Here is a 25,904-nt window from a genome sequence, read left to right on the forward strand (position 1 = left end):
TATAGTTCCCTTGCTTTTCCTTATCACCTTTCTTAAATAAAGGCACAACATTAGCCAGTCTCCAGTCCTCCGGCACCTCATTCGTAGCTATAGATGATACAAATATCCCTGCTGGGGCCCTGCAATTTCTTTCCTAGCTTCCCACAATATCCTGGAATACACCTGATCTGATCCCACAGACTTATACACTTTTATGCATTTTAAGACCTCCAGCACCTCCTCCTCTGTAAGGTGGACCCTTTTCAAAACATTAATATTTATTTTCCCGAGTTCCCTCACCTCCATGTCTTTCTCCACAGTAAATACTGATGCGAAATATTCTTTTGGCATCTCTCCCATTTACTGTGGTTCCATACATAAACAACCTTATTGATCTTTAAGGGGCCCTATTCTCTCCCTAGTTGCTCTTTTGCTCTTAATATACTTGTAGAATCTCTTTGGATTATTCTTAACCTCTTAACCTTGTTTGCCAAGGCTACCTCATATCCCCTTTCAGCCCTGATTTCCCTCTTAAGAATGCTCCTATATCCCTTATACTCTTCAAGAGATTCACTTGATCCAAGTTGTCTATACACAACCTATGCCTCCTCCTTCTTCTTGACCAGAGCCTCAATATCTTTATTCATCCATTGTTCCCTACTCTTACCAGCCTTACCCTTCACTCTAACAGGAACATAATGAGTCTCTGAACTCTCGTCATGACACTTTTGAAAGACTCCCACTTGCCAGTTGTCCCTTTATCTGCAAACAGTCTACTCCAATCAGCTTTAGAAAGTTCCTGTCTCATACCATCAAAGTTTGCCTTCTTCCAATTAAGAACGTTTAACTTTTATACAAGGCCTATCCTTTTCCATAACAATTTTAAAACTAAAAAAATTGTGATAAGTGGTCCCCAAGTGGTGCTCCCACTAACAATTCAGTCTCTTGCCCTGCCTTATTTCCCAAGAGAAGGTCCTTTTCCAGTAAGTACATCTACATAAGAACAGAAGAACACAACAACAAATAGGAGCAGGAGTAGGCCATCCGGCCCCTCGAGCCTGCTCTGTCATTCAATAAGATCATGGCTGATCTTTTCATGGCCTCAGCTCCACTTACCCGCCTGCTCACCATAGCCTTTAATTCCTTTACTGTCTTAGCTCTAAAAACATTCAATGAGGAAGCCTCAACTGCTTCACTGGGCAGGGAATTCCACAGACTCACAATCCTTTGGGTGAAGACATTCCTCCACAATTCAGTCCTAAACCTGCTTCCCCTTATTTTGAGGCGATGCTCCCTTATTCTAGTTTCACCCGCCAGTGGGAACAACCTCCCTGCTTCTATCTTATCTACTCCCTTCATCATTTTATATGTTTCTATAAGATCCCCCCTCATTCTTCTAAACTCCAATGAATATAATCCCAGTCTACTCAGTGTCTCCTCATAAGTCATTTATAATCGGTCAGCACAACATCGTGGGCCAAAGGGCCTGTACTGTGCTGGACTGTTCTACATTCTATATTCTAAGTCAACCCTCTCAACTCTGGAATCAACCTAGTGAATCTCCTCTGCACCCCCAGTGCCAGTACATCCTTTCTTAACTAAGGAGACCAAAAGTGTACACAGTACTCCAGGTGTGGCCTCACCAGCACCCTATATAGCTGCAGCATAACCTCCCTGTTTTTTTTAACTCCATCCCTCTAGCAATGAAGGACAAAATTCCATTTACTCTCTTAATTACCTGTTGCACCTGCAAACCAACCTTCTGTGATTCATGCACAAGGACACCCAGGCCCCTCTTTACAGCATCATACTGCATTTTTTCACCATTTAAATAATAGTCCATTTTGCTGATATTCCAACCAAAATGGATGAACTCACATTTACCAACCAGACCCTTGCCCACTCACTTAAACTATCCATATCCCACTGCAAACTTTCAGAGCCCTCTGCACACTCTGCCCTACCACTCATCTTAGTGTCATTCGCAAACTTTGACTCACTACATATGGGCCCCAACTCCAAATCATCCACATATCAATAAAGAAAACGTTCTTGAACATATTTAACAAATTCCTTACCATCCAAGCCCCTAACACTATGGCAGTCCCAATCTATGTTTGGAGAATTAAAATCTCCTACTATTACAACCCTCTTATTCTCACACATGAGATCTCTCTATATATTTGCTCCTCAGTTTCCTGCTAACTACTGGGGGGCCTACAGTACAATCCCATCAAGGTGATATCCCCTTCTTATTTCTGAGTTCCACCCATATAGCTTAACTGGATGATCCCTCAGAAATATCCTCCCTACGTGCAGCAGTATTGTTTTCCCTAATCAAAAATGCAGCACCCCCTCCTCACTTGCCTCCCCTTCTATCCTTCCTATAGCATCTGTATCCCAGAACATTGAGCTGCCAGCCCTGTCCATCCCTCAGCCATATTCCTGTAATAGCTATGACATCCCAGTCGCATGTTCCCATACAATCCCTGAGTTTATCTACCTTACCTTGCTTTGAAATAAATGCTTCAGAGTTAATTAATTCTTCAGAGTTACGTTGTTCTCTGACTCACTCTTGCCTGCCTTGTCTAATTAACTTCCTCTTTTTAACTTCAGAACCAGCCTCACCTGTCTTGCTATTCTGACTACTATTTAGAATATCCCCCCTCCCCACTAATTTAAAGGCTCCTGAATAGAATGAGTAAATCTCCCCTCCAGGATTTTGGTCCCCCTCCTGTTCAGGTGAAACCCGTTCCCCTTGAACAGGCTTTTTCTACCCCAGAAGAGATCCCGATGATCCAAGAATCTGAATCCTTGCCCACTGCACCATCTCCTCGGCCGTTGATTCATCTGCCCTATCTTCTTATTCCTCCCCTCACCAGCATGTGGCACCGGGAGTAATCCAGAGATTGATATCTTTGAGGTTCTGCTTTTTAACCTTCCAGCTAACTTCCTATATTCACTCTGCAAAGCCTCAACCCTTTCTCTCTGACTGTCCTATGTCATTTCTCACCAATATAAGTGAGGTTATGTAAACGAGAGTTATGTGTCCCAAATGTAGAAGGTCTGGAGCAGGGAAGGTCGAGGGGGACTGCCAGAAGTGGGATAGACAGGGTAGATAGAAAGCAGCTGTCCCCCTTATTTCAGGGTCAATAATGGGGGGGCACGATTTTCAGGTGAAAGACAGGACATTTAGAGGGGATTTGAAGGTAAGGTTTTTCAGCCAGAGCACGGTACAGTTCTGGAATGCTCTGCCTGGGAGGGTAGTTGACATGGGAAACCTCACAACCCTTAAAAAGTTCCTGGATGAACACTTGAAATATCACAACATTCAAGGCTGTGGGCCTAGTGCTGGAAACGTGGGACTACGGTAGGTAGTACAGACTCTGGGCCAAAGGGTCTCTTCTGATCTGTACAATTCTATTGGTTCTAAGAGATTGGGAGGGATCAGGATTTTGAAAGTTGCCAATGGGGTTGGTGTAGAGTTTTTCTATCTCGGACAAAGGGACTTCAACTTAGAGACAGTCACTTCTTTTTTATTTATTCAGAGGATGAGGGCATCGCTGTCTAGGCCCGGCATTTATTGCCCATCCCTAATTGCCCAGAAGGCAGTTAAGAGTTAACCACATTGCTGTGGGTCTGACCAGACCAGATAAGGATGACAGAATTCCATCCCTCAAGGTCATTAGTGAACCAATTGGGTTCTTACGACAATTGATGAGACTAGTTTTTAATTCCAGATTTTGGGGAAAAAAAATTTCCACTAGCTGCTGTGGTAGTATATGAACTCAAGTCCTTGTAGCCTCGGATTCTTTTCACAAGCCCAGCAGCATTAACACTGCACCATCATCTCACTAATTGGAGATATATATCAGCTATAAATGACAGAACTGTGTTGAGGAGCTAAAATGTTTCTTTTTTTCCTGTATGTGATGTAGATCATGCAGTAAAAGCTATAGAAAAAATATGTTTAGCAGTGCCCTCTAATACAGACTTCAGCTCTTTCTACACTCCTTAAAGTAACAGTGTACAGTGAACTTTTGTGAATCATTCTTAACTAATTAACTGATTAAAACCTGTTGACATGAAGGGGATATAATGCTGTATTTCACTTTGAGAAGTTATTTAAAATTTCACATTCTAGATTTGAAACACACGCATTCCCCAGAGATCTTCTCCCTGGTTACAGAGAGAGAACCCTAACAGTGACTGTGCCTTCAATCAATTAGGATAGTGATGGTGAAAGGAGGAGGAAGATTGATGGTATTCGCACATTGATACACACAGCACACAGTCCTGGACACCATGCAAACTATGAACGCAATACTTGACGACGGTGAGTCTGTTTGTCAATTATTTCCATGGCAACTCACCAGAGGTGACAAGAGAGAACTCAATCCATGATGACACAACGGGGGTCATAGAATGATAGAATCCCTACAGTGTGGAAACAGGCCATTCAGCCCAACAAGACCACACCGCTCCTCAGAGCATCCCACCCTGACCCATCCCCCTACTCCTGCATTTACCTTGTCTAATCCACCTAGGGCACTATGGCCAATTTAGCATAGCCAATCCACCTAACCTGCACATGTTTAAACAAACACAAGGAGCGCCGCACTGTCGGAGGGTCAGTGCTGAGGGAGTGGGCACTGTCAGAGGGTCAGTGCTGAGGGAGTGGGCACTGTCGGAGGGTCAGTGCTGAGGGAGTGGGCACTGTTGGAGGGTCAGTGCTGAGGAGTGGGCACTGTCGGAGGGTCAGTGCTGAGGGAGTGCCACACTGTCGGAGGGTCAGCGCTGAGGGAGGGCCGCACTGTCGGAGGGTCAGTGCTGAGGGAGCGCCGCGCTGTCGGAGGGTCAGTGCTGAGGGAGCGCCGTGCTGTCGGAGTGTCAGTGCTGAGGGAGCGCCGCACTGTCGGAGGGTCAGTGCTGAGGGAGCGCCGTGCTGTCGGAGGGTCAGTGCTGAGTGAGAGCCGCACTGTCAGAGGGTCAGTGCTGAGGGAGCGCCGCACTGTCGGAGGATCAGTGCTGAGGGAGCACCGCACTGTCGGAGAGTCAGTGCTGAGGGAGCGCCGCACTGTTGGAGGGTCAGTGCTGAGTGAGTGCCGCACAATTCTGGTACGCCTTTGCTATTAATAAAGGATGAGTTCTTAAATGAAAGAGGATCTTAGATCAGACGATCAAGATGTCAAACCATTTGGGTGGAGCTAACTTGAAAACCAGCAAGGACTGGTGGGAATTGTTCATAGGATGTCAAACCTCAACGGAAATGTGGGGCATGCAATAAATCGGAAATTAGAGGTTCATTTAACAAATGTAATATCATCACATCATTCCCCTCCAAACCACTCACCATCCTGACTTGGAAATATAACACTGTTCCCTCACTGGCGATGGGTCAATATCCTGGAATTCCCACCCTAAGGGCATTGTGGGTCAACCTACAGCACGTGGATTGCAGCGGTTCATGAAGGCAGCTCACCCCCACCTTCTCAAGGGGCAACTGGGGATATGCCATAAATACTGGGTCCAGGGGCAATGCCTACGTCGCAGGAATGAATAAAAAATGGGATCTTCAATTCACCTATTGACTGTGTAAATCTGATTCGCATAAATGCTGTGAAGGACAAGTTCCTGGAATTAACACAAGATGGTTTTCTAGATAACAAAGTGCGGAGCTGGAGGAACACAGCAGGCCAGGCAGCATCAGAGGGGCGGGAAAGTTGACATTTTTCCTGCTTCTCTGATGCTGCCTGGCCCTGCTGTGTTCCTCCAGCTCCACACTTTGTTATCTCTGTCTCCAGCATTGGCAGTTCTTATATCTCTACATTTCAACTGTGTCTGGAAACAGTATCTGTGTTAATAGTGTTTACGATGAGGGCCAGGTTTGAAAACATGCAGCAATTCTCGAGCAATCCTTGGTTTGTAAGCATTTCTTTTCACATTTCAGTCCACAAATAAACATTCAGAAAAACAAAAAGATACAATCTTTACAGCCTGTCTTCACAAGGGAAGAGACATAATCCTCTCAAAATACTAGAGAATGAAGGGACATGTGAGAATAAGGAACTGAAAGAAATTAGTATTTGTTAAAAAGAAGTATTGGAGAAACTAAATGGATTTAAATGTTGATAAATCCCTGTGAACCAATGACCTTCACTGTAGAGAGTTGAAAGAGGTAGCGATCATGATAATAGATGCATTGGTGATCGTCTTCCAAAATTCCATTGGTTCAGAAATGGTTCCTGTAAATGAGAAGGTGGCAAATATAACTTCACTGTTTTAGAGAAGAGGGAGAGAGAAAATGGGACACTATTGGTCAGTCACATCAATAATGCAGAAAATGCTAAATTCCATTATAAATAACGTAATAATTGGACACTTAGAAAACGATTATATGATTGGGCAGAGTCAATATGGACATAAGAAAGAGACTCATAATGGACAAACTGGTTGAAGTTTTTTTTGAGAATGTAACTATCAGAAACGATGGGTTAAACAGTGGACGTGGTGCATTTGGATTTTCAGAAGGTTTTTGTTAATGGCTAGTGGGCAAAATTAGAGTTGCATGGGATTAGATATGAAAATACTGGCATGGATTGAGAGCTGGGTAATGGACGGAAAACAGAGAGTTGTGCTAAATGGGTAATTGTGAGGTCGGCAAGTCATAATCAATGGGCTACTGCAAGGATCAGTGCTTGGGCCCTTGTCTGATCATAATCTATAATCAATGATTTGGATGTTGGGGCCAATTGTGACATTTCCCACAAAGAACCAAAAGAACTGTGGATGCTGGAAATCAGAAACAAAAACAGAATTTGCTGGGAAAGCTCAGTCAACACAGGACGGAGGGTGTTGTACTTGAATGCACGTAGTATACGAAACAATGGAATGAGCTTGTAGTGCAGATTGAAATTGGCAGGTACAATACTGTGGGTATCGCAGAGATGTGGCTGCAAGAGGATCAGGGCTGGGAACTAAACATCCAAGGATTCATGTCTATCGAGAGGACAGGCAGATGGGAAGAAGGGGCACAGTTGCCTTGTTAGTAAGAAACTAAATTAAATCAATCTCAAGAAGTGATAAAGAGTTGGAAGGTGTAGAACTGAGCAGAGTAGAGGAACCGCAAAGGGAAAAAGACCCTGATGGGAGTTATGTACAGGCACCCTAGCAGTAGTCAGGATGTGTGGATGAAAATAAATTTGGAGATAGAAAAGACATGTATGAAAGGCACTATTACAATAATCATGGGGGACTTCAATATGCAGGTTGACTGGGAAAAGCAAGTTGGTAGCAGATCTCAAGAGAAGGAATTCATGGAATGTCTGTAAAATGGGTTTTTTGGAGCAGCTTGTGTTGAGTTCACTAGAAGACACACAATTCTGGATCTAGTGATGTGTAAAGAGGCAGACTTGATTAGGGAGCTGAATGTGAAGGAACCTCTAGGGGCAGTGACCATAATATGATAGTTTGAGAGGGAGAAGCTGGAATCAGATGTAATGGTATTACAACTGAGTAAAAGTAACTGCAAAGACATGAGGGAGGAGCTGGCCAGAGTTGATTGGAAGGAAAGACAGTGGAGCGGTAATGGCAGGAGTTTCTGGGGGTAATTCATCCCAAGAAAGAAGAAACACCCTAAGGGGAGGAGGAGTAACCATGGATGATGACAAGGCAAGTCAGGGACAGCATAAAAGCAAAAGAAAAAGCATTCAATATGGTGAAGATTAATGCGAAGCCAGAAGAATGAGAGGCCTTTAAAAACCAGCACAGGACAACTAAAAAAAGCAATAAGGGGGGAGAAGATGAAATATAAGAGTAAATTAGCTAGTAATATAAAAGAAAATTGCAAGAGTTTTTTTTAGATATCTAAAAGGTAAGAGAGAGGCAAGTGTAGGCATTGAACTGCTGTAAAATGAGGCTAGAGGACTATTAATGGAGAATAAAGAAATAAAGAGAATAGAGAATAAATGAAAACCTGCTCACTGCTCTTTTTCCCCTGCCAAAGAAGACATGTTCACATTTCGCCATCATTGGGTTTATCTGTCAAAGATGGAATATCTGTTTATATTTGGTTTTAACTTGTCATCTCTTTTCCAGAATCAGAAGATGACATCCTGTCACTGGAGCCTGAGATGGAGTTAGAAACAATTGACACTCAGGAGAGCCTCCAGGACAGCCTCCAGGATAGCTTTCTGGAGACCACTGAGGACAAAGTCCGACGACTGTGGCATGTTCTGAGAACAGCAGTGTACGAGTCCACAGAAAAGGTACCGTCAAGTACATACTTAAAAGGCACACAGCACTGGGTTATAGTCCAGTAGGTTTGTTTGAAATCACAAGCTTTCAAAGCGCTGCCTTCATCAGGCAAATTGTGTGTGTGTGTATGCGTGCTTGCGTGCGTGTGTGTGTGTGTGTGTGTGATGGGGGGGAGAGAGTGTGTGTGTGTGTGTGTGTGTGTGTGTGGTGGGGAGGGGACTCCAAACCAAAACACTAACAGATTCTAAATAAGGCCTCACACCTAACATGCACTATCTGACCTAAAATGTCACCTCTTCCTTACACTGATAAAACCTTTAGTTCTCACAGGATATGGACTTGAAAGGAATTTTTGGTATTTACATATACATATTAATCAATTAAAACCTTCTAACTGATTAAAGATTTAACAGCATCTTAGGTTTGTTTAACACATCCTCATCAGTGGTGTGACCCTTTGATCTTTTACTTATAAATTCTGTGTCTGATGCTACCTCTCTCACTAACACTTGAAGAAAGAGTAAGACTCCGAAAGCTTGTGTTTTCAAATAAACCTGTTGGACTGTAACCTGTTGTGTGATTTATGACCTTGTATACCCCAGTCCAACACTGGCACCTCCACATAATGTTTGCAGAAATAGCAGTAATTCTAACGATGGGGAGGTGAATTTAGAATCTAGCAAAGGAGGACTAAGGTACTGATAAAATAAGGAAGAATAGACTACAAATGCAAAATATTACAATGGATTGTAAAAGCTTCTACAGATATGATAAAATGAGCTACAAACTGAAAGAACCGTGGATGCTGTAAATCAGAAACAAAAATAGAATTTGCAGGAAAAGGTCAGCAGGTCTGGCAGCATCTGTGAAGAGAAAGGCAGAGTTAACCATTCCTGAGAACTAATGAAAAGAGATGTTTGAATAAAATGAATGTGAGTCCATTAAAAGCAGGGTCGGCAGACTTTATAACAGGGAAGAGAGAAATGGCAGAGAAGCTAAACTTTGGTATCAGTTTTCATTGAGGAAGATGCAAGAAATCTCCCAGAGTGAAAGATCCAAGTTTCTAAGAAGAATGAGGACCTGAAGGAAATTTGAGAGAGATTAATGAACTGAAATTTGCTATGTCCCTGGGACCTGATATTCTACACTTCAGAGTGTCAGTAGATGGGACTATTAAAATGGTGAGATATTGGTAATTGTCTTCCAAGATTCAATCAATTCTGGAATGATTCCAATGGATTGGATGATTCCAAACATCATCCCACTATTTCAAGAGGGAAAGGGAGAGGGGAATCAGGGAACTACAGACCTGTTACCTTACATCAGAGTAGGGAAAATACTAGAATCTATAACAAAGGATTTGATAGTTGCAAACTTGGATAGTGATGGTCCGATTGGGCATAGTCAACATGGATTACAAATGGGGAATCATGTTTGACAAATTTGTTAGAGTTTTTCGAGGATGTTACTAATAAAATGGATAAAGGAGAGTTGATGGATGTGGTGTGGTTGAATTTTCAGAAGGCTTGTCATTAGGTCTCCTACGAGAGGCTAGGTACCAACATTACCTCCTATCCCATGTGCTTGAATGTACTGGCCTGGAGTAGGTATTGGCGAACAGACAGCAACAGAGAACAGCAATAAACTCTCACGTTACAGGCTGTGACTGGGATACCACAGGCATCAGTACTCAGCATCCCAGCTGTTCACAATGTGTATCAGTGATCCAGAGATAGGGACCAAATGGATTCTTTCCCAGTTTGCAGACAATACAGAGCCAAGTGGGAATGTGTGTTGTGAGAAAGATGCAGAAAGCAGCTTCAGGAGAATTTGTTTCAGAGACAGTAGGAACTGCAGATGCTGGAGAATCTGAGATAACAAAGTGTAGAGCTGGATGAACACAGCAGGTCAAGCAGCATCAGAGGAGCAGGAAAGCTCCTCTTCTTCAGAAATGGAGGAGGGGAAGGGGGTTCTGAAATAAATAGGGAGAGAGTGGGGGGCGGATATAAGATGGATAAAGGAGAAGGTAAGTGGAGAGGAGACAGACAAGTCAAAGATGTGAGTGTGGAGCCAGTAAAGGTGAGTGTAGGTGGGGAGTTAGGGAGGGGATAGGTCAGTCCAAGGAGGATGGACAGGTCAAGGGGGTGGGATGAGGTTAGTAGGTAGGAGATGGGGGTGCGGCTTGAGGTGGGAGGAGGGGATAGGTGGGAGGAAGAACAGGTTAGGGAGGCAGGGACGAGCTGGACTGGTTTTGGGATGCGGTAGGGGGAGGGGAGATTTTGAAGCTTGTGAAGTCCACATTGATACCATTGGGCTACAGGGTTCCCAAGCGGAATATGAGATGCTGTTCCCGCAACCTTTGGGTGGCATCGTTGTGGCACTGCAGGAGGCCCAGGATGGACATGTCGTCCGAGGAATGGGAGGGGGAGTTGAAATGGTTCACAACTGGGAGGTGCAGTTGTTTAGTGCGAACCGAGCATAGGTGTTCCGCAAAGTGGTCCCCGAGCCTCCGTTTGGTTTCCCCGATGTAGAGGAGGCCACACCGGGTACAGCGGATGCAGTATACCACATTAGCAGATGTGCAGGTGAACATCTGCTTGATGTGGAAAGTCTTCTTGTGGCCTGGGATGGGGGTGAGGGGGGAGGTGTAGGGGCAGGTGTGGCACTTCCTACCGTTGCAGGGAAAAGTGCTGGGTGAGGTGGGGCTGGAGTGGAGTGTGGAGCGGACAAGGGAGTCACGGAGAGAGTGGACCCCGGGAAAGTACAGGAGGGTTACCCGGGAAAGTACCCCCGGGAGGGTAGGAGGCCTTGACGGCCTCAGTAAAGGGCTCATCTTTGTCCCCCTCCACCCACACATCAACGAATACCGCTCATGCTTGGACGTTGAACAGTTTTTCCACCCCCTCCGCCTCCACGCTTACTTCTTTAACCGTGAGCCTAACCCTCCCTCTACTGACCCCTTCTCCCACCTCCAATACAACCCCTCCTCCTGGACACCACCCCAAGGCCTCCTACCCGCAATCTCTTCATCTCCAACTGCCGTCGAGACATCAATCGCCTCAACCTCTCCACACCTCTCACCCACTCCAACCTCTCCCTGGCAGAACGTGCAGCTCTCCGCTCCAACCCCAACCTCACCATAAAACCCGCGGACAAGGGAGGCGCAGTTGTAGTATGGTGCACTGACCTCTACGTCGCCGAGGCCAGACGCCAACTCTCTGACACCTCCTCCTACCACCCCCTTGATCATGACCTCACCCCCAACCACCAAACCATCATCTCCCAAACCATCCACAACCTCATCACTTCAGATGACCTCCCACCCACAGCCTCCAACCTCATTGTTCCCCAACCCCGCACCGCTCGCTTCTATCTCCTTCCCAAAATCCACAAACCTGACTTCCCTGGTCGACCCATTGTCTCCGCCTGCTCCTGCCCCACCGAACTTATCTCCACCTATCTCGACTCCATTTTCTCCCCCTTGGTCCAGGAACTCCCTACCTACATCCGTGACACCATCCACGCCCTCCACCTCCTCCAAAGCTTCCAATTCTCCGGTCACCAACACCTCAGGCTATGCCTACCTCTTTGTAGGTTACGTGGAACAATCCCTCTTCCGTAGCTACACTGGCCCTAAACCCCACCTCTTCCTCTGTTACGTTGATGACTGTATCGGCGCTGCCTCGTGCTCCCACGAGGAGCTCGAACAGTTCATCCACTTCACTAACACCTTCCACCCCAACCTTAAGTTCACCTGGACCATCTCTGATACCTCTCTCTCCTTCCTGGACCTCTCTGTTTCCATCTCTGGCAACTACCTAGAAATCGATATCCATTTCAAGCCCACCGACTCACACAGCTACGTAGAATACACCTCCTCCCACCCACCTTCCTGCAAAAATGCCATCCACTATCCCCACTTCCTTCGCCTCCGCCACATCTGCTCCTAGGATGAGGCATTCCACTCCCGAACATCTCAGATGTCCTCGTTTTTCAAGGACCGCAACCTCCCCCCTCAGTGGTCGAGAACGCCCTCAACCGTGTCTCCCGCATTTCCTGCAACTCATCCCTCACACCCCCTCCCTGCAATAACAACCAAAACAGAATCCCCCTCGTCCTCACGTACCACCCCACCAACCTCCGGATCTAACGCATCATCCTCCGACACTTCCGCTATCTGCAATCCGACCCCACTACCAAAGACATTTTTCCCTCCCCACCCTTATCTGCTTTCCGGAGGGACCACTCTCTCCGTGACTCCCTTGTCCGCTCCACACTCCACTCCTGCCCCACCTCACCCAGCACTTTTCCCTGCAACCACAGGAAGTGCTACACCTGCCCCCATACCTCCCCCCTCACCCCCATCCCAGGCCCCAAGAAGATTTTCCACATCAAGCAGATGTTCACCTGTACATCTGCTAATGTGGTATACTGCATCCGCTGCACCCGGTGTGGCTTCCTCTACATCGGGGAAACCAAGCGGAGGCTCGGGGACTGCTTTGCAGAACACCTACGCTCGGTTCGCACTAAACAACTGCACCTCCCAGTCGCGAACCACTTCAGCTCCCCCTCCCATTCCTCAGATGACATGTCCATCCTGGGCCTCCTGCAGTGCCACAACGATGCCACCCGAAGGTTGCAGGAACAGCACCTCATATTCCGCTTGGGAACCCTGCAGCCCAATGGTATCAATGTGGATTTCACAAGCTTCAAAATCTCCCCTCCCCCTACCGCATCCCAAAACCAGTCCAGCTTGTCCCCGCCTCCCTAACCTGTTCTTCCTCCCACCTATCCCCTCCTCCCACCTCAAGCCCCACCCCCATCTCCTACCTACTAACCTCATCCTGCCCCCTTGACCTGTCCGTCCTCCCTGGACTGACCTATCTCCTCCCTAACTCCCCACCTACACTCACCTTTACTGGCTCCATCCCCGCCTCTTCGACCTGTCTGTCTCCTCTCCACCTATCTTCTCCTCTATCCATCTTCTTTCTGCCTCCCCCTCTCTCCCTATTTATTTCAGAACCCCCTTCCCCTCCCCCATTTCTGAAGAAGGGTCTAGGCCTGAAACGTTAGCCTTCCTGCTCCTCTGATGCTGCTTGGCCTGCTGTGTTCATCCAGCTCTGCACCTTGTTATCTCAGGAGAATTTGAGCAGGTTTCGTGGGTGGACAGATGACAGATGGAGTCTAAGGTGGAGAAATGAGAGGCTGTTCGCTTTGGGAGGAATAGACATGCAGGATTTTTCTGAGATGGTAAGTGATCTAGACTTACCTTCCAGAGGGAGCTGAGAGACTGTTGTGTGCTCTGCTTCATAGAGACTTGGCTCAACCCTGCCATACCTGACCGTGGCCTATATGCATGTATCACATGGAACGCACAGTGTCCTCAGGTAAGGCAAAGGGGCAGTGGGACATGCTTCCTGATCAACACTTCCCGGTACTCAGACATAGCGACTCTGGCAAGTCATTGCTCCCTGGATCTGGAATACTTTACAGTAAAGTGTGATCCTCACTACTTTGCCATTGTGTCAGCAGTTTACACCCCACCCCATGTAGATGTGATTTACATCACCACAAACACACAAGAGACAAAATTCCCTGGGAGTCTATTCATAGTGACCCATGACTTGAACCTGAAGAGGGCTTTGCCAAAGTACCACCACCACGTTTCCTACCCCGCCAGCGGACGGAACATTCCAGACCACTGCTACACAACCAAAGTCCATAACTGCTCCATTCCCTACCTACACTTCAGAAAATTAGATCCCAGCACTGTGTCCCTCCTCCCAGCTCATAAACAGAAGTGAGGATCCTTCACTAAAGGAAGTGAAATGCTGGTCCGAGACTGTGGAAGACTGTCTCTGGGACTGCTTGGAGTCGGTGGACTGGACCATGTTCAAATACTCAGTGGAAAACCCAGACGAGTAGGTCACCACAGTCACAGACTTCATTAGCAAATGCACAGAAGACTGTGTACCAGAGTAGTCAATCCGAGTTCCTCACCATAAACCTTGGATGAAGCGGGAAATCCATTCCCTACTGAAGACCAGACATGCAGCATTCGAGTTGGATGACCAGGACCAATACAGGGGATCCAGATCTGACCTCCGTAAAGCCATCAGGGAGGCCAAGAGGCAGTACCTGACCAAGTTAGAGACCCAGACCTACCAAACAGACTCCCGCCACCCTTGGCAAGGCATAAACAACATTATGGGATGAAAATGAAGCAGAGCAAGATAGCTGACAAAAACACATCTCTCTGACGCCCCCCCCGCACCCCCACAACCGATGTGCTCGATGTTTTTAAGCTCAGTTTGAGCAGAATGCCAGTGGCGCGGTGTCACCTGCCCTGACAGCTCCAGACGTACCTGTTCCCTCGGTCACCGCTGCAGACGCTGCAGTTTTCCTGGGAGTCAGCCCAAGGAAAGCGATGGGCCTGGACGGAGTCCTCGGTTGTGCACTTACATCCTGTATGGACCAGCTGGTGAAGGTATTCATTGACATCTTCAACCTCTCCCTCCTATAGGCCATAGACCCCACCTGCTTCAAGAAGAACACCATCATCCCAGTATCTTCAGCACCAGCTGTTGTCGGGAGGCGATGGCCTAGTGATATTGTCACTGGACTGTTAATCCAGAGACACAGAAAACGTTCTGGGGACCCGGGTTCGAATCCTCCTACAGCAGATGTTGGAATTTGAATTTGATAAAATATCTGGAATTAAGAGTCTAATGATGACCGTGAATCCATTGTTGCTTGTTGGGAAAAACCCATCTGGTTCAATAATGTCCTTCAGGGAAGGAAACTGCCATCCTCACCTGGTCTGGCCTACATGTGACTCCAAACCCACAGCAATGTGGTTGACTCTGGGCGATTAGGGACGGGCAATAAATGCTGCCTAGGCAGTGATACCCTCATCCTGTAAATGAATAAAAGAATAAATGAATAACGGATTATTTCCCTCCAGACTGATCACAAAACTGCATGACCTTGGTCTCGGCTCCACCGTCTGGTTCTGGGTCCCCAGTTTTCTGACCCACAGAACGCAATCAATGAGAATAGGTAACTGCACCTCCTCCACAATAACACTCAACACTGGAGCCCCCCAAGGATGCGTCCTCAACCCCCTAATGTACTCTCCCTGTACACCCACGACTGTGTTGCCAAATTCTGAATGAACGCCATCTACAAGTTCGCTGACAACACCACTAGAGTAGGACAGATATCTATCAATCAGTCAAAATACAGAACAGAGATAGAAGGTTTGGTGATGTGGTGCAATGAAAACAATCTGTCTCTCAATGTTGGCAAAACTAAAGAACTGGTCATCGACTTCAGGAAGAAAGGAGGAGAACACACCCCCATCTACACCAACGGAACTGATGTTGAGAAGGTGGAGAGCGTTAAGCCCCTCGGAGTGATGATAACCAACAATCTGTCCTGGAATTCCCACGTAGATGCGACAGTGAAGAAGGCACAAGGTGGCTCAGGAAATTCAGCCTGTCTGTAAGGTCGCTCACGAACTTCTACAGATGCACCATTGAAAGCATAATGTCTGGGTGGATAATGGCCTGGTATGGCAACTGCTCTGCCCAGGACTGTAAAAAACTACAGAAGGTGGTGTGCATAGCCCAGACCATCACAGAAGCCAACCTTCCATCCGCAGACTCTATTTACATGGCTCGCTGCCGCAGAATGGCTGCCGAGATCATCAAAGACCCATCACACCCCAGTAATGATCTCCTACAACCTCTTCCATCAGGCAGAAGATACAGAAGCCTGAACACACGCACAAGCAGGTTCAGGAACAGCTTTTTCCCAGCCATTATCAGACTGATGAATGGACCCTCTAGCCTCAAATAGTATTCATCTTGCTAACGTTGATCTCACCAAGCGCACGTCCTGCGCACCATAACCTGTTTACCTCTGTCTAATTTTTTTCACAACCTCTGATCTGTACATCCTTGCTTACTATGATCTGCCTGTACTGCTCGTAAACAAAGCTTTTCACTGTATTTTGGTACATGTGACAATAAATCAATCAATCTACATTAGATAGTGCCCAAAGTGCCCTCATCAATAAGTGCCCAAAGGTTAACATGCAACTACAGCAGGTTACCAGGAAGGCTAATGGAATGTTAGCCTTTATCACAAGAGGATCTGAGTACAGGAGTAGGGGGTTCGAGATTCAGTTGTATAGGAGCCTAGCTGGACTGTACCTAGCATATTGTGTGCAGATTTAGACTCCTTCTCCCAGCAAAAATATTATTACTATAGAGGGAGTGCAACAAAGGTCCACCAGACCATTTCCAAGGATGGTGAGACTGTTCTATGAAGAACAATTAGGAAAATGAGCCGAAATCTCTAGAGTATTGAAGGGTGAATTTGACTTCTTTAGGAATGGAGTGACCCAGAGGTGACCTGTTAAAGGTTCTCAAGATTATTAAAGAGTTTGATAGGAGAAGATATTTTCCAGTTGCGCCTGAGACCAGGAGTGGGATGATAAATATTGGATAACCACAAACAAAGGCAACTGGGAATTCAGGAGAAAGACTTTCACCCAGGAGGTGGTCAGAATGTAGAGCTTACTGAAAGACGAGATGAATCTTGTAGATATATTTAAAGGAAGTCTGCTAAGAATCAAGGGATATTGTTATAGGTTGACCCTCCTCTGAAAACTAAAACTGAAACACCCAAAGGGGAGCACCTTGCCCTATAATCTGTAAAAGGAGTGTGAAAAGTGGTATAACCTGCCTTTCAGCAACTTCTAGTGTTTAAATAAAATAAATCCCTGACACTCACTTTACAATCAACAAGTAACAATTTATTTGTCTAACTCTAACAGTGAACAAATTTACTAAACTATTAACAAACCAAATAAACCCTTTCTAACTACTATCTATTCCCGAACAAAGCAAGATTCTAATGTTATGCTGTTCCAATAAATACAAGTCCAACTTATATAAAATAAAAAAAAGAATTTAGTCTGTCAAAATTACAGGCAAGTGACGTGTCTTCTGGAACATTCTGTGCCTTCTCCATTGATTCTTCCATCAGGAATATTAACTAGTTGTGCTGTGGGTACCTTTGTTATTTAGATGGTGCTTTCTCTGAAACATAGAGTAGTCTGTGAGAGCCAGCGATTCTCTCTCGAGAACTGAGGTCTGTTGGCTCTGGTGGATGGTAGTTAGCTCTGCCGTTTATCAACTGCCCCCTTCTGATGATGACATATCAATAATTCTTACAATAGAATTGGTCCTATGTTGTCAAAACCATCAGATTAAATTTAATTGGTTTTTGGTGTCTAAGTGCCTACTTCAAATTGATTGGTTAAATTCAAAAACTTGATGTCTTGGTAAAAGCTGCTGCTTGGCCTGCTAACTTTACAGCCTTTTGATACACATATTTTAGTTTTGGCGCTCTCTGTGTACTTGCAAACATTCAAGCTGCTGCTCACAGTCATTCGTTTTAAATCTCTAAGCACAGAAAAAGCACATCATCTTTTAAAGGGACCACGCAACGCTTCCCCCCCACCCCACTCCCCGCATTCTACAAACACCAAATTCTAATGTCCTGCCTCCCAACCCACAAGTACTCTACCCAACTTCACAACAGTATATTGGGTGTGAGAAGATGGGGAAAGGGATGAAGGTTCGAGTCTAAAGAATAAATGTGGGTCTTTGACCCATACCCCTGCAGAAAAATAAAAATTAATTCTCCTCAACAATAATTGTCTGTTACTCTGTTTTCCACTTGTGTTGAATTCCGCAGATAAGGAGACATGATTGGAAGCCAATGGATTTGGAACACGGACTGCAACATGTGCAGCGTGTGACGTTTAAGAATGCAATCCGCCATGTCTTACATAATGTTGTCACCAAGGAGTTTATCTGCATGAAGTCCAAAACTAGCATCTGTATCTACCACTGCGATGGCCGGAAGAAGCAGGAATACACCCTCAGGGGGCCAATAGAAGGAATAGTGTATGCTCGGCAGATTAACCGCTACGTGGCCTGGAACATCTGTCCACAGGTGAAGGTGCTAGGCCCAGACTTCCAGGTTATCTCCACCAACCAGTCAAAACAAACCATCACCTGTTGCCTGTACAACGAGGATTTGAATGAGATCGTCACGGCTGGAGTCGGCAATGTCTGTACCTGGCATTTCTACTTTGGCTGCCGTGAGCTGATATGTGCCAGCACCATCACCATAGGGCTGACTCAGGAAGATGTGTTCACAGAGCTGGCACTGGAGAGAGTCCGGGGTACCACAGTGACAATGCCCCACAGTCAGCGCTGCTACGCAGTCTGCGGGAAAGGAGTTGCTGTCTTCGACTTGCTCAAAGCTACTGTAATTTCATATGAGAAACGGCTGCATGACAGGTAACTCTGACCTCAGGTAACTCTGACCCCAGATAACCCTGACCCCAGGTAACCCTGACCTCAGGTAACTCTGACCCCAGATAACCCTGACCCCAGGTAACTCTGACCCCAGGTAACCCTGACCCCAGATAACCCTGACCCCAGTTATCTCTGACCCCAGGTAACCCTGACCCCAGGTAACCCTGACCCCAGGTAACTTTGACCCCAGGTAACTCTGACCCCAGGTAACTCTGACCCAGGTAACCCTGACCCCAGGTAACCCTGACCCCAGGTAACCCTGACCCAGGTAAGTCTGGGCCCAGGTAACTGTCCTCAATTAACTCTGACCCCAGCCAACTCTGACCCCAGGTAACTTTGACCCCAGGTAACTCTGACCCCAGGTAACCCTGACAGTAGGAAACTCTGGGCCCAGGTAACTGTCCTCAATTAACTCTGACCCCAGGTATACCTGACCCCAGGTAACTCTGACCCCAGGTAACTCTGACCCAGGTAACTCTGAATTTGGTTAACTCTGGGCCCAGGTAACTCTGTCCTCAATTAACTCTGACCCCAGGTAACTCTGACCCCAGGTAACGCCGACACTAGGTAATCCTGACCCCAAGTAACTCTATCCCATTTGGTACAGTGAAGACAGTGGCATGGGAAGATGTGTAATTCGCTGGCCTGTCTTTCTCAGTCCATGTTCGTGGCCAGCTGAATTTTGTTTATTCTCACCTCTTCCAATAACCTTCCAAATATTGTAGTTATCAGTAACTATCTCACAGTGTCAAGGTGTACCACTTTCCTATCTCACCTGCAAGTGTCATTGTAGAGGGGTCATAGAGCCCCAGGAGGTAATGATTCATAGAACATAGAACATAGAACATAGAACATTACAGCGCAGTACAGGCCCTTCGGCCCTCGATGTTGCGCCGACCTGTGAAACCAATCTGAAGCCCATCTAACCTAAACTATTCCATTATCATCCATATGTTTATCCAATGACCATTTAAATGCCCTTAAAGTGGGCGAGTCTACTATTTTTGCAGGCAGGGCATTCCACGCCCTTACTACTCTCTGAGTAAAGAACCTACCTCTGACATCTGTCCTATATCTATCACCCCTCAATTTAAAGCTATGTCCCCTCGTGCTAGCCACCACCATCTGAGAAAAAAGGCTCCCACTGTCCATCCTATCTAATCCTCTGATGATCTTGTATGTCTCTATCAAGTCACCTCTTAACCTTCTTCTCTCTAACGAAAACAGCCTCAAAACCCTCAGCCTTTCCTCATAAGACCTTCCCTCCATACCAGGCAACATCCTGGTAAATCTCCTCTGCACCCTTTCCAATGCTTCCACATCCTTCCTATAATGCGGTGACCAGAACTGTACGCAATACTCCAAGTGCGGCCGCACCAGAGTTTTGTACAGCTGCAACATGACCTCATGGCTCCGAAACTCAATCCCTCTACCAATAAAACCTAACATACTGTACGCCTTCTTAACAACGCTATCAACCTGGGTGGCAACTTTCAGTGATCTATGCACATGGACACCGAGATCTTTCTGCTCATCCACACTACCAAGAATCTTACCATTAGCCCAGTACTCTGTATTCCTGTTACTCCTTCCAAAGTGAATCACCTCACACTTTTCCGCATTAAACTCCATTTGCCACCTCTCAGCCCAGCTCTGCAGCTTATCTATGTCCCTCTGTAACCTACAACATCCTTCTGCACTATCCACAACTCCACCGACTTTGGTGTCATCCGCAAATTTACTAACCCATCCTTCTACGCCCTCATCCAGGTCATTTATAAAAATGACAAACAGCAGTGGCCCCAAAACAGATCCTTGAGGTACACCACTAGTAACTGAACTCCAGGATGAACATTTCCCATCAACCACCACCCTCTGTCTTCTTACAGCTAGCCAATTTCTGATCCAAACCGCTAAATCACCCTCAATCCCATGCCTCCGTATTTTCTGCAATAGCCTACCATGGGGAACCTTATCAAACGCTTTACTGAAATCCATATACACCACATCAACCGCTTTACCCTCATCCACCTGTTTGGTCACCTTCTCAAAGAACTCAATAAGGTTTGTGAGGCACGACCTACCCTTCACAAAACCGTGTTGACTATCCCTAATCAAATTATTCCTTTCTAGATGATTATAAATCCTATCTCTTATAATCCTTTCCAACACTTTACCCACAACCGAAGTAAGGCTCACTGGTCTATAATTACCAGGGTTGTCTCTACTCCCCTTCTTGAACAAGGGGACAACATTTGCTAGTCTCCAGTCTTCTGGCACTATTCCTGAAGACAATGACGACATAAAGATCAAAGCCAAAGGCTCTGCAATCTCCTCTCTAGCTTCCCAGAGAATCCTAGGATAAATCCCATCCGGCCTACGGGACTTATCTATTTTCACACCTTCCAGAATTGCTAACACCTCCTCCTTATGAACCTCAATCCCGTCTAGTCTAATAGACTGTATCTCAGTATTCTCCTCGACTACATTGTCTTTTTCCTGCGTGAATACTGACAAAAAATATTCATTTAGCACCTCTCCTATCTCTTCGGACTCCACGCACAACTTCCCACTACTGTCCTTGACCGGCCCCAATCTTACTGTAGTCATTCTTTTATTCCTGACATATCTATAGAAAGCTTTAGGGTTTTCCTTGATCCTACCTGCTAAAGACTTCTCATGTCCCCTCCTGGCTCTTCTTAGCTCTCTCTTTAGGTCCTTCCTGGCTAACTTGTAACTCTCAATTCAGGGACAAACAGTTCACCATCCAGAAGGGCTAAGGGTTTACGGCCAGCATTAATTACCAAACCCACCCCATGCCAGCTCAGGCTCATTGTCTTAGCAATGGAGGCTGTACTAATGGAATGGGAATGATCTCGGATTTCTGATTTGGTTACCACATCCCCACAAGGGTTGAGCTTAAGTTTCTCATTATTTTCCAGTTTGTGTGTTTGTGTGTCTGTGTCTATCTGAGTGTGTTGATGTGTATATGTGTTGGTGTGTGTATATATGGGTGTGTGTCTCAATGTGTAAATCTGTGTGTTTGTGCATGTCTGTGTAGATATGTGTTTGTGTGTAAATGCGTGTGTCTGTGTGTATATGTATGTGTTTGTGTGTGTCTTTGTGTATATATGTCTGTGCGCATGTTTGTGTGTGTTTGTGTTTGTATTTGTTTGTGTGTGAATCTGAGTGTGTGTATGTGTGTGTGTGTGTGTGGGGACGGTTGTGGGTTTGTGAGTGTGTGCGTGTGTGTGTGTGGGTGTGTGAGTGTGCATGTGTGTGTGTATCTGAGTGTCTGTGTGTGTGTGTGGGTTTGTGTGTGTCTGAGTGTGTTTGTATGTGTGTGTGTGTGCATGCGTGTGTGCATGTGTGTGTGTGTGTGTGTGTGTGTGTGCATGCAGCAATATTCTTATATTAACAGCCTCTTCATAATGTTCTGATTAGAGTAATCACAGGCATCATCCTGTTTGAAACACCAAGGTGTGTGGTCACTTCCTCGCGGGATGGAAACATCAAAATATGGGATGAAAACTGGAATCTTCAGATTATGTTCGTTGGGCACAGGGGTGAGTCTATCTGTCTTGAGAGTCTCTGACATTTCTGAGACAGAAAACTAATTAGTGTCTCTGAGGTGGGCCTGTGGGAAATGCATCATCAAACAGTGGATCCCTTCTGACCATTGAGACCTAGTTACTCAGCCTGTGATTGTCAGTGAAAACAATGTTCCTATTCTCCACCATTTACACCTTGGGTTATGTTTCTTGGGGCTAAAGGGATCAAGGGGTGTGAGGAGACAGTCGGAGCAGGGTCCTAAGTGAAAACCTTAGTCATGGTCAATCCAATCCCACCTCCCAATTTGATTAAAAGTCAAATGGATGATAATCGCTGCTGTCAAGTGTGTCAGGAAGTCCAAGGTGGTGTATAAATGCGGATTATTGTGGTCCAAATGATAGGCATCACCACACGGCATAAATAATCTCTGTTTCTCGCTGACGTCTTTGCAGGTCCCATCACTGCCCTTGCTCTCTACCCCCATGGTCCCTACCTCCTATCGGGCTCTGAGGATGAGACCATTCGGGCCTGGAGCCTGGAGCTGGCTGACCAGGTGGATGAGATCCAGATGGGGGTGACGGTCACTTGCCTGGGCACAGAGCTCGGGGAGGACAGCATCTTTTCCTGCGCCAACCAGAGGCTGGATTTCTGGACCATCACACACCTGTACAGGCAGCACACAACCATCGGACACAACATCACAGCCATCAAGAACAGGAGCGGAGGGTTTCCAGGCCGCTTCCCTGTACGAGCAGCCTGCTCCTGTGCTGATGGAACAGTTCGCCTCATCTGCCCAGACACCGGGGAGATCATCACCAGCCTGCTGCTGGGCAGGGGCCAGCAGGTAGCTGACTTTGACTACTGCCTCCCCCGGGAAGCCCTGCTGGTTCTGACCAAACGAGGGGACCTCCTGAAGGCCAACGCCCTGACTAATCCCATGGAGGCCCAGTGGGAGGTGCTAGCGAGCAGACAAACGTCACAGCTCTGTTGCTTGTGTATCTACACCCACATTGTGGACAAAGAGCTGACCCACTCCCGGTGGTTGGAAGCGGTGGCCAGAGGAAGCGAAGGGAAGATACGGATCTTGGGAGTGAAGGACAATGACCGGTGAGCATTTCAATAGCACCTTCCACAGCTGCACCAGTTTCCAGGGGTTTCAGGATGGCGAGCTAACATCCAGAGACTGACGCATTTTTCCCGGATAGCCATTGAGGCCAGGCCGCTAGGGATCGGTCCCCGGCTCTTACCCCAACCAGGAGAGCTGCAGCCTCAACATTTGGCAGATTGGGACCTCAGCTTAACCTGTCCTCTCAGAGACAGCAGCTGCAAAGGTCTGCTGCTCAGGACTGGAGGCTCAGGCATAAGCTTGGTGTGCAAGCCCTGGGCGTATAGCAGCTACTGGGGGGGAAGGCAGGACAATGGAGTTCAGACCACAACCAGATCAGACATGATCTTCTTCAATGACAGACCGGCTATAAAGGGCCGAATGGCCTCCTAATGCTCCTAAGTCCGATGTTCCCATGAAATTTTAACCCAGGACCATGTAGTTTTACACTGTCGGAGGGGTCAGTGCTTAGGGAGCGCCGCACTGTTGGAGGGTCAGTGCTGAGGGAGTGGGCACTGTCGGAGGGTCAGCGCTGAGGGAGCGCCACACTGTTGGAGTTATTACAGAGCAGTAGGAGGCCATTCAAATGGTTTTTCTTGCATTGGTTTGCAAATGGGGAATTTACCTCACAGCACTCACTCCTGTGTTAACCCTGACAATCATTTCCTTTTAGATAACAATTGCCCACAGACCATATACTCCACATCTTCAATGCTCAATGTAAAAGAGAGTATCCTGAAGTCACCATTTTAGGTTAAGTACCCTATTGCTGCTCAGTTTAGAAAAAAAATTGGGTGCCATTCAGCCCCTCAAACCTGTACTTTCATTCGGGTCAACCATGATTGTCACTTGCCTTTGCTCTGACCTTGGCTCAGGTGTCCATCTGGTTTAAATACCAGTGAGTGAGCCAATCACAAGGAGTTCCTTTGGAATGTGAAGAGCAGTGGGTCACCCTTGGGGTCATGTTGAGATTCCATTGTTGGTGTGACTGGGGAGGTGTGTGACAGAACTAGCGATCAGACTTTGTACTCAGTCCATTGTTACTGATTGACAGATTGTTCAGACTGATGTGGACCACCCAACAGTGTGGCACTCCCTCGGACTGGGTTGTGGTCCTTAGAGCAGAGGAGACTGTGGGGGGATATCATTGAGATGGATAAAATTATGAGGGGCATAGACAGGAAGAAAAGTTTCCCCTTGGTGGAGGGATCAGTGACTGGGGTATAGGTTTGAGGTAAAAGTCAGGGAGAAGTATTTAAATGTACACTACTGATGCCAAGACAGGGAAGGCTATTGGCCAAGTGCTGGGAAATGGGATTTGACTAATGCAGACTTGATGGGCTGAATGGCCTTTTCCATTGCTGTGGACTTCTATGACACAATCCATTAACTGTGCCCATGTCCCCGTCTCTTGCTTTAAGCTTTCTGCTGATTGCTGGACATCAGAATGGGTTCCTGTCCATGTTAGACTGGAGATCGGGGAGCACTCATTACCAGGTCCAAGCTCATGAGTCGGGGAAACTGTTGTGTCTGGTGGCAAATCCAGCAAACCAACAGCTCATATCATCAGGTAAGTTAGCTAATTCCTGTTGGGTTTACACAGTACAGCACTCTGGGAATTCCTTCATCCCATTGATCCTGGTCCAGCTCATGCCCCATACCCCACAGGCCCTTGTCCTTCGAGCATTGATCCAGTTCCCTTTTGAAAACTCCAAACCCCAGTCGGCTGTGTTTTCCAAATCTGCATCCATTTGTTGCAGAGGTAGTTTTTCTCAAGCCTGTTTTTGGGATTTTTGCCAATCGGGTTATATTTAACACCCTCTTCCCCAGTTACTGTCCCTTCAGCACACTGGAAACTCTTTCTCTTTATTTATTCTATCATCATGATTTTAAACCCACTCCAACCCCAGGCTCTGATCATCTTTCCTCAGGACCTTCTCCATGGTAAGGAGAAAGGAGCTAGCGTAGCTGTCCTTGAGGGTAGTGGAAGCGAAAACAATCATTCATTTCACAAGGATGTTGAATGGGCTCCTTCTGTGCCATAAATGACTCTCGAACCCCATCTTCTGTAGTCTATCCATACAGTGTAGCTTTAGCATTCTTTATAAAAATTGGTAATCAGAAATGACCCAGTACCAGAAGTGAGGTGCTGGAAAACTTGGGGGACAGCTTATGTTGTGCTTTTATTTAAGAAAGATGGTAAGGAAAAGCCAGGAACAAGAAACTGGTGACACTGAAGCTATTGGTGGGTAAGTTGTTGGGCGGGACTCTGAAAGACAGAATTTACATGTATTTGGAAAGGCGAGGACTGCTTAGGGATATTCAACATGGCTTTGTGTGTGGGAAATTGTGTCTTACTAATTTGATTGAGTTTTTTGAAGAGGTGACCAAGAGGATTGATAAAGGCAGAGTGGTAGATTTGGGTCTAAATGGACTTTATCTGGGCCTTCAACAAGGTTTAGCGTGGTAGACTGGTTAGTAAGGTTGGATCACATGGGATTCAGGGAGAGTTAGCCAACTGGATAGAAAATTGGCTTGAAAGTAGGAGACAGAGGGTGGTGGTAGAGGGTTGTTGTTCAGACTGGAGGCCTGTGTCCAGCGGTGTGCAGCAAGGA

At 46.5% G+C, this 25,904-nt stretch overlaps 1 protein-coding gene across 1 annotated transcript in view; it reads left to right on the top strand.

Moving 5' to 3' along the window:
- The first annotated feature begins 4,224 nt into the window (after window positions 1–4,224).
- Window positions 4,225–25,904, top strand: part of wdr97 (WD repeat domain 97) — a 78,236-nt gene continuing 56,556 nt past the window's right edge. The window contains exons 1-6 of the mRNA XM_048617495.1: window positions 4,225–4,315; window positions 8,077–8,246; window positions 18,004–18,614; window positions 22,077–22,198; window positions 22,637–23,291; window positions 24,711–24,859. Of these exons, the coding sequence (XP_048473452.1) occupies window positions 4,285–4,315; window positions 8,077–8,246; window positions 18,004–18,614; window positions 22,077–22,198; window positions 22,637–23,291; window positions 24,711–24,859 (1,738 nt within the window). The 5' untranslated portion in view covers window positions 4,225–4,284. The remainder of the gene's footprint in view (window positions 4,316–8,076; window positions 8,247–18,003; window positions 18,615–22,076; window positions 22,199–22,636; window positions 23,292–24,710; window positions 24,860–25,904) is intronic.

The sequence above is a fragment of the Rhincodon typus genome, chromosome 2 (genome assembly GCF_021869965.1).
Source record: "Rhincodon typus isolate 14 chromosome 2, sRhiTyp1.1, whole genome shotgun sequence".
In the NCBI taxonomy this organism is placed as follows: Eukaryota; Metazoa; Chordata; class Chondrichthyes; order Orectolobiformes; family Rhincodontidae; genus Rhincodon; species Rhincodon typus.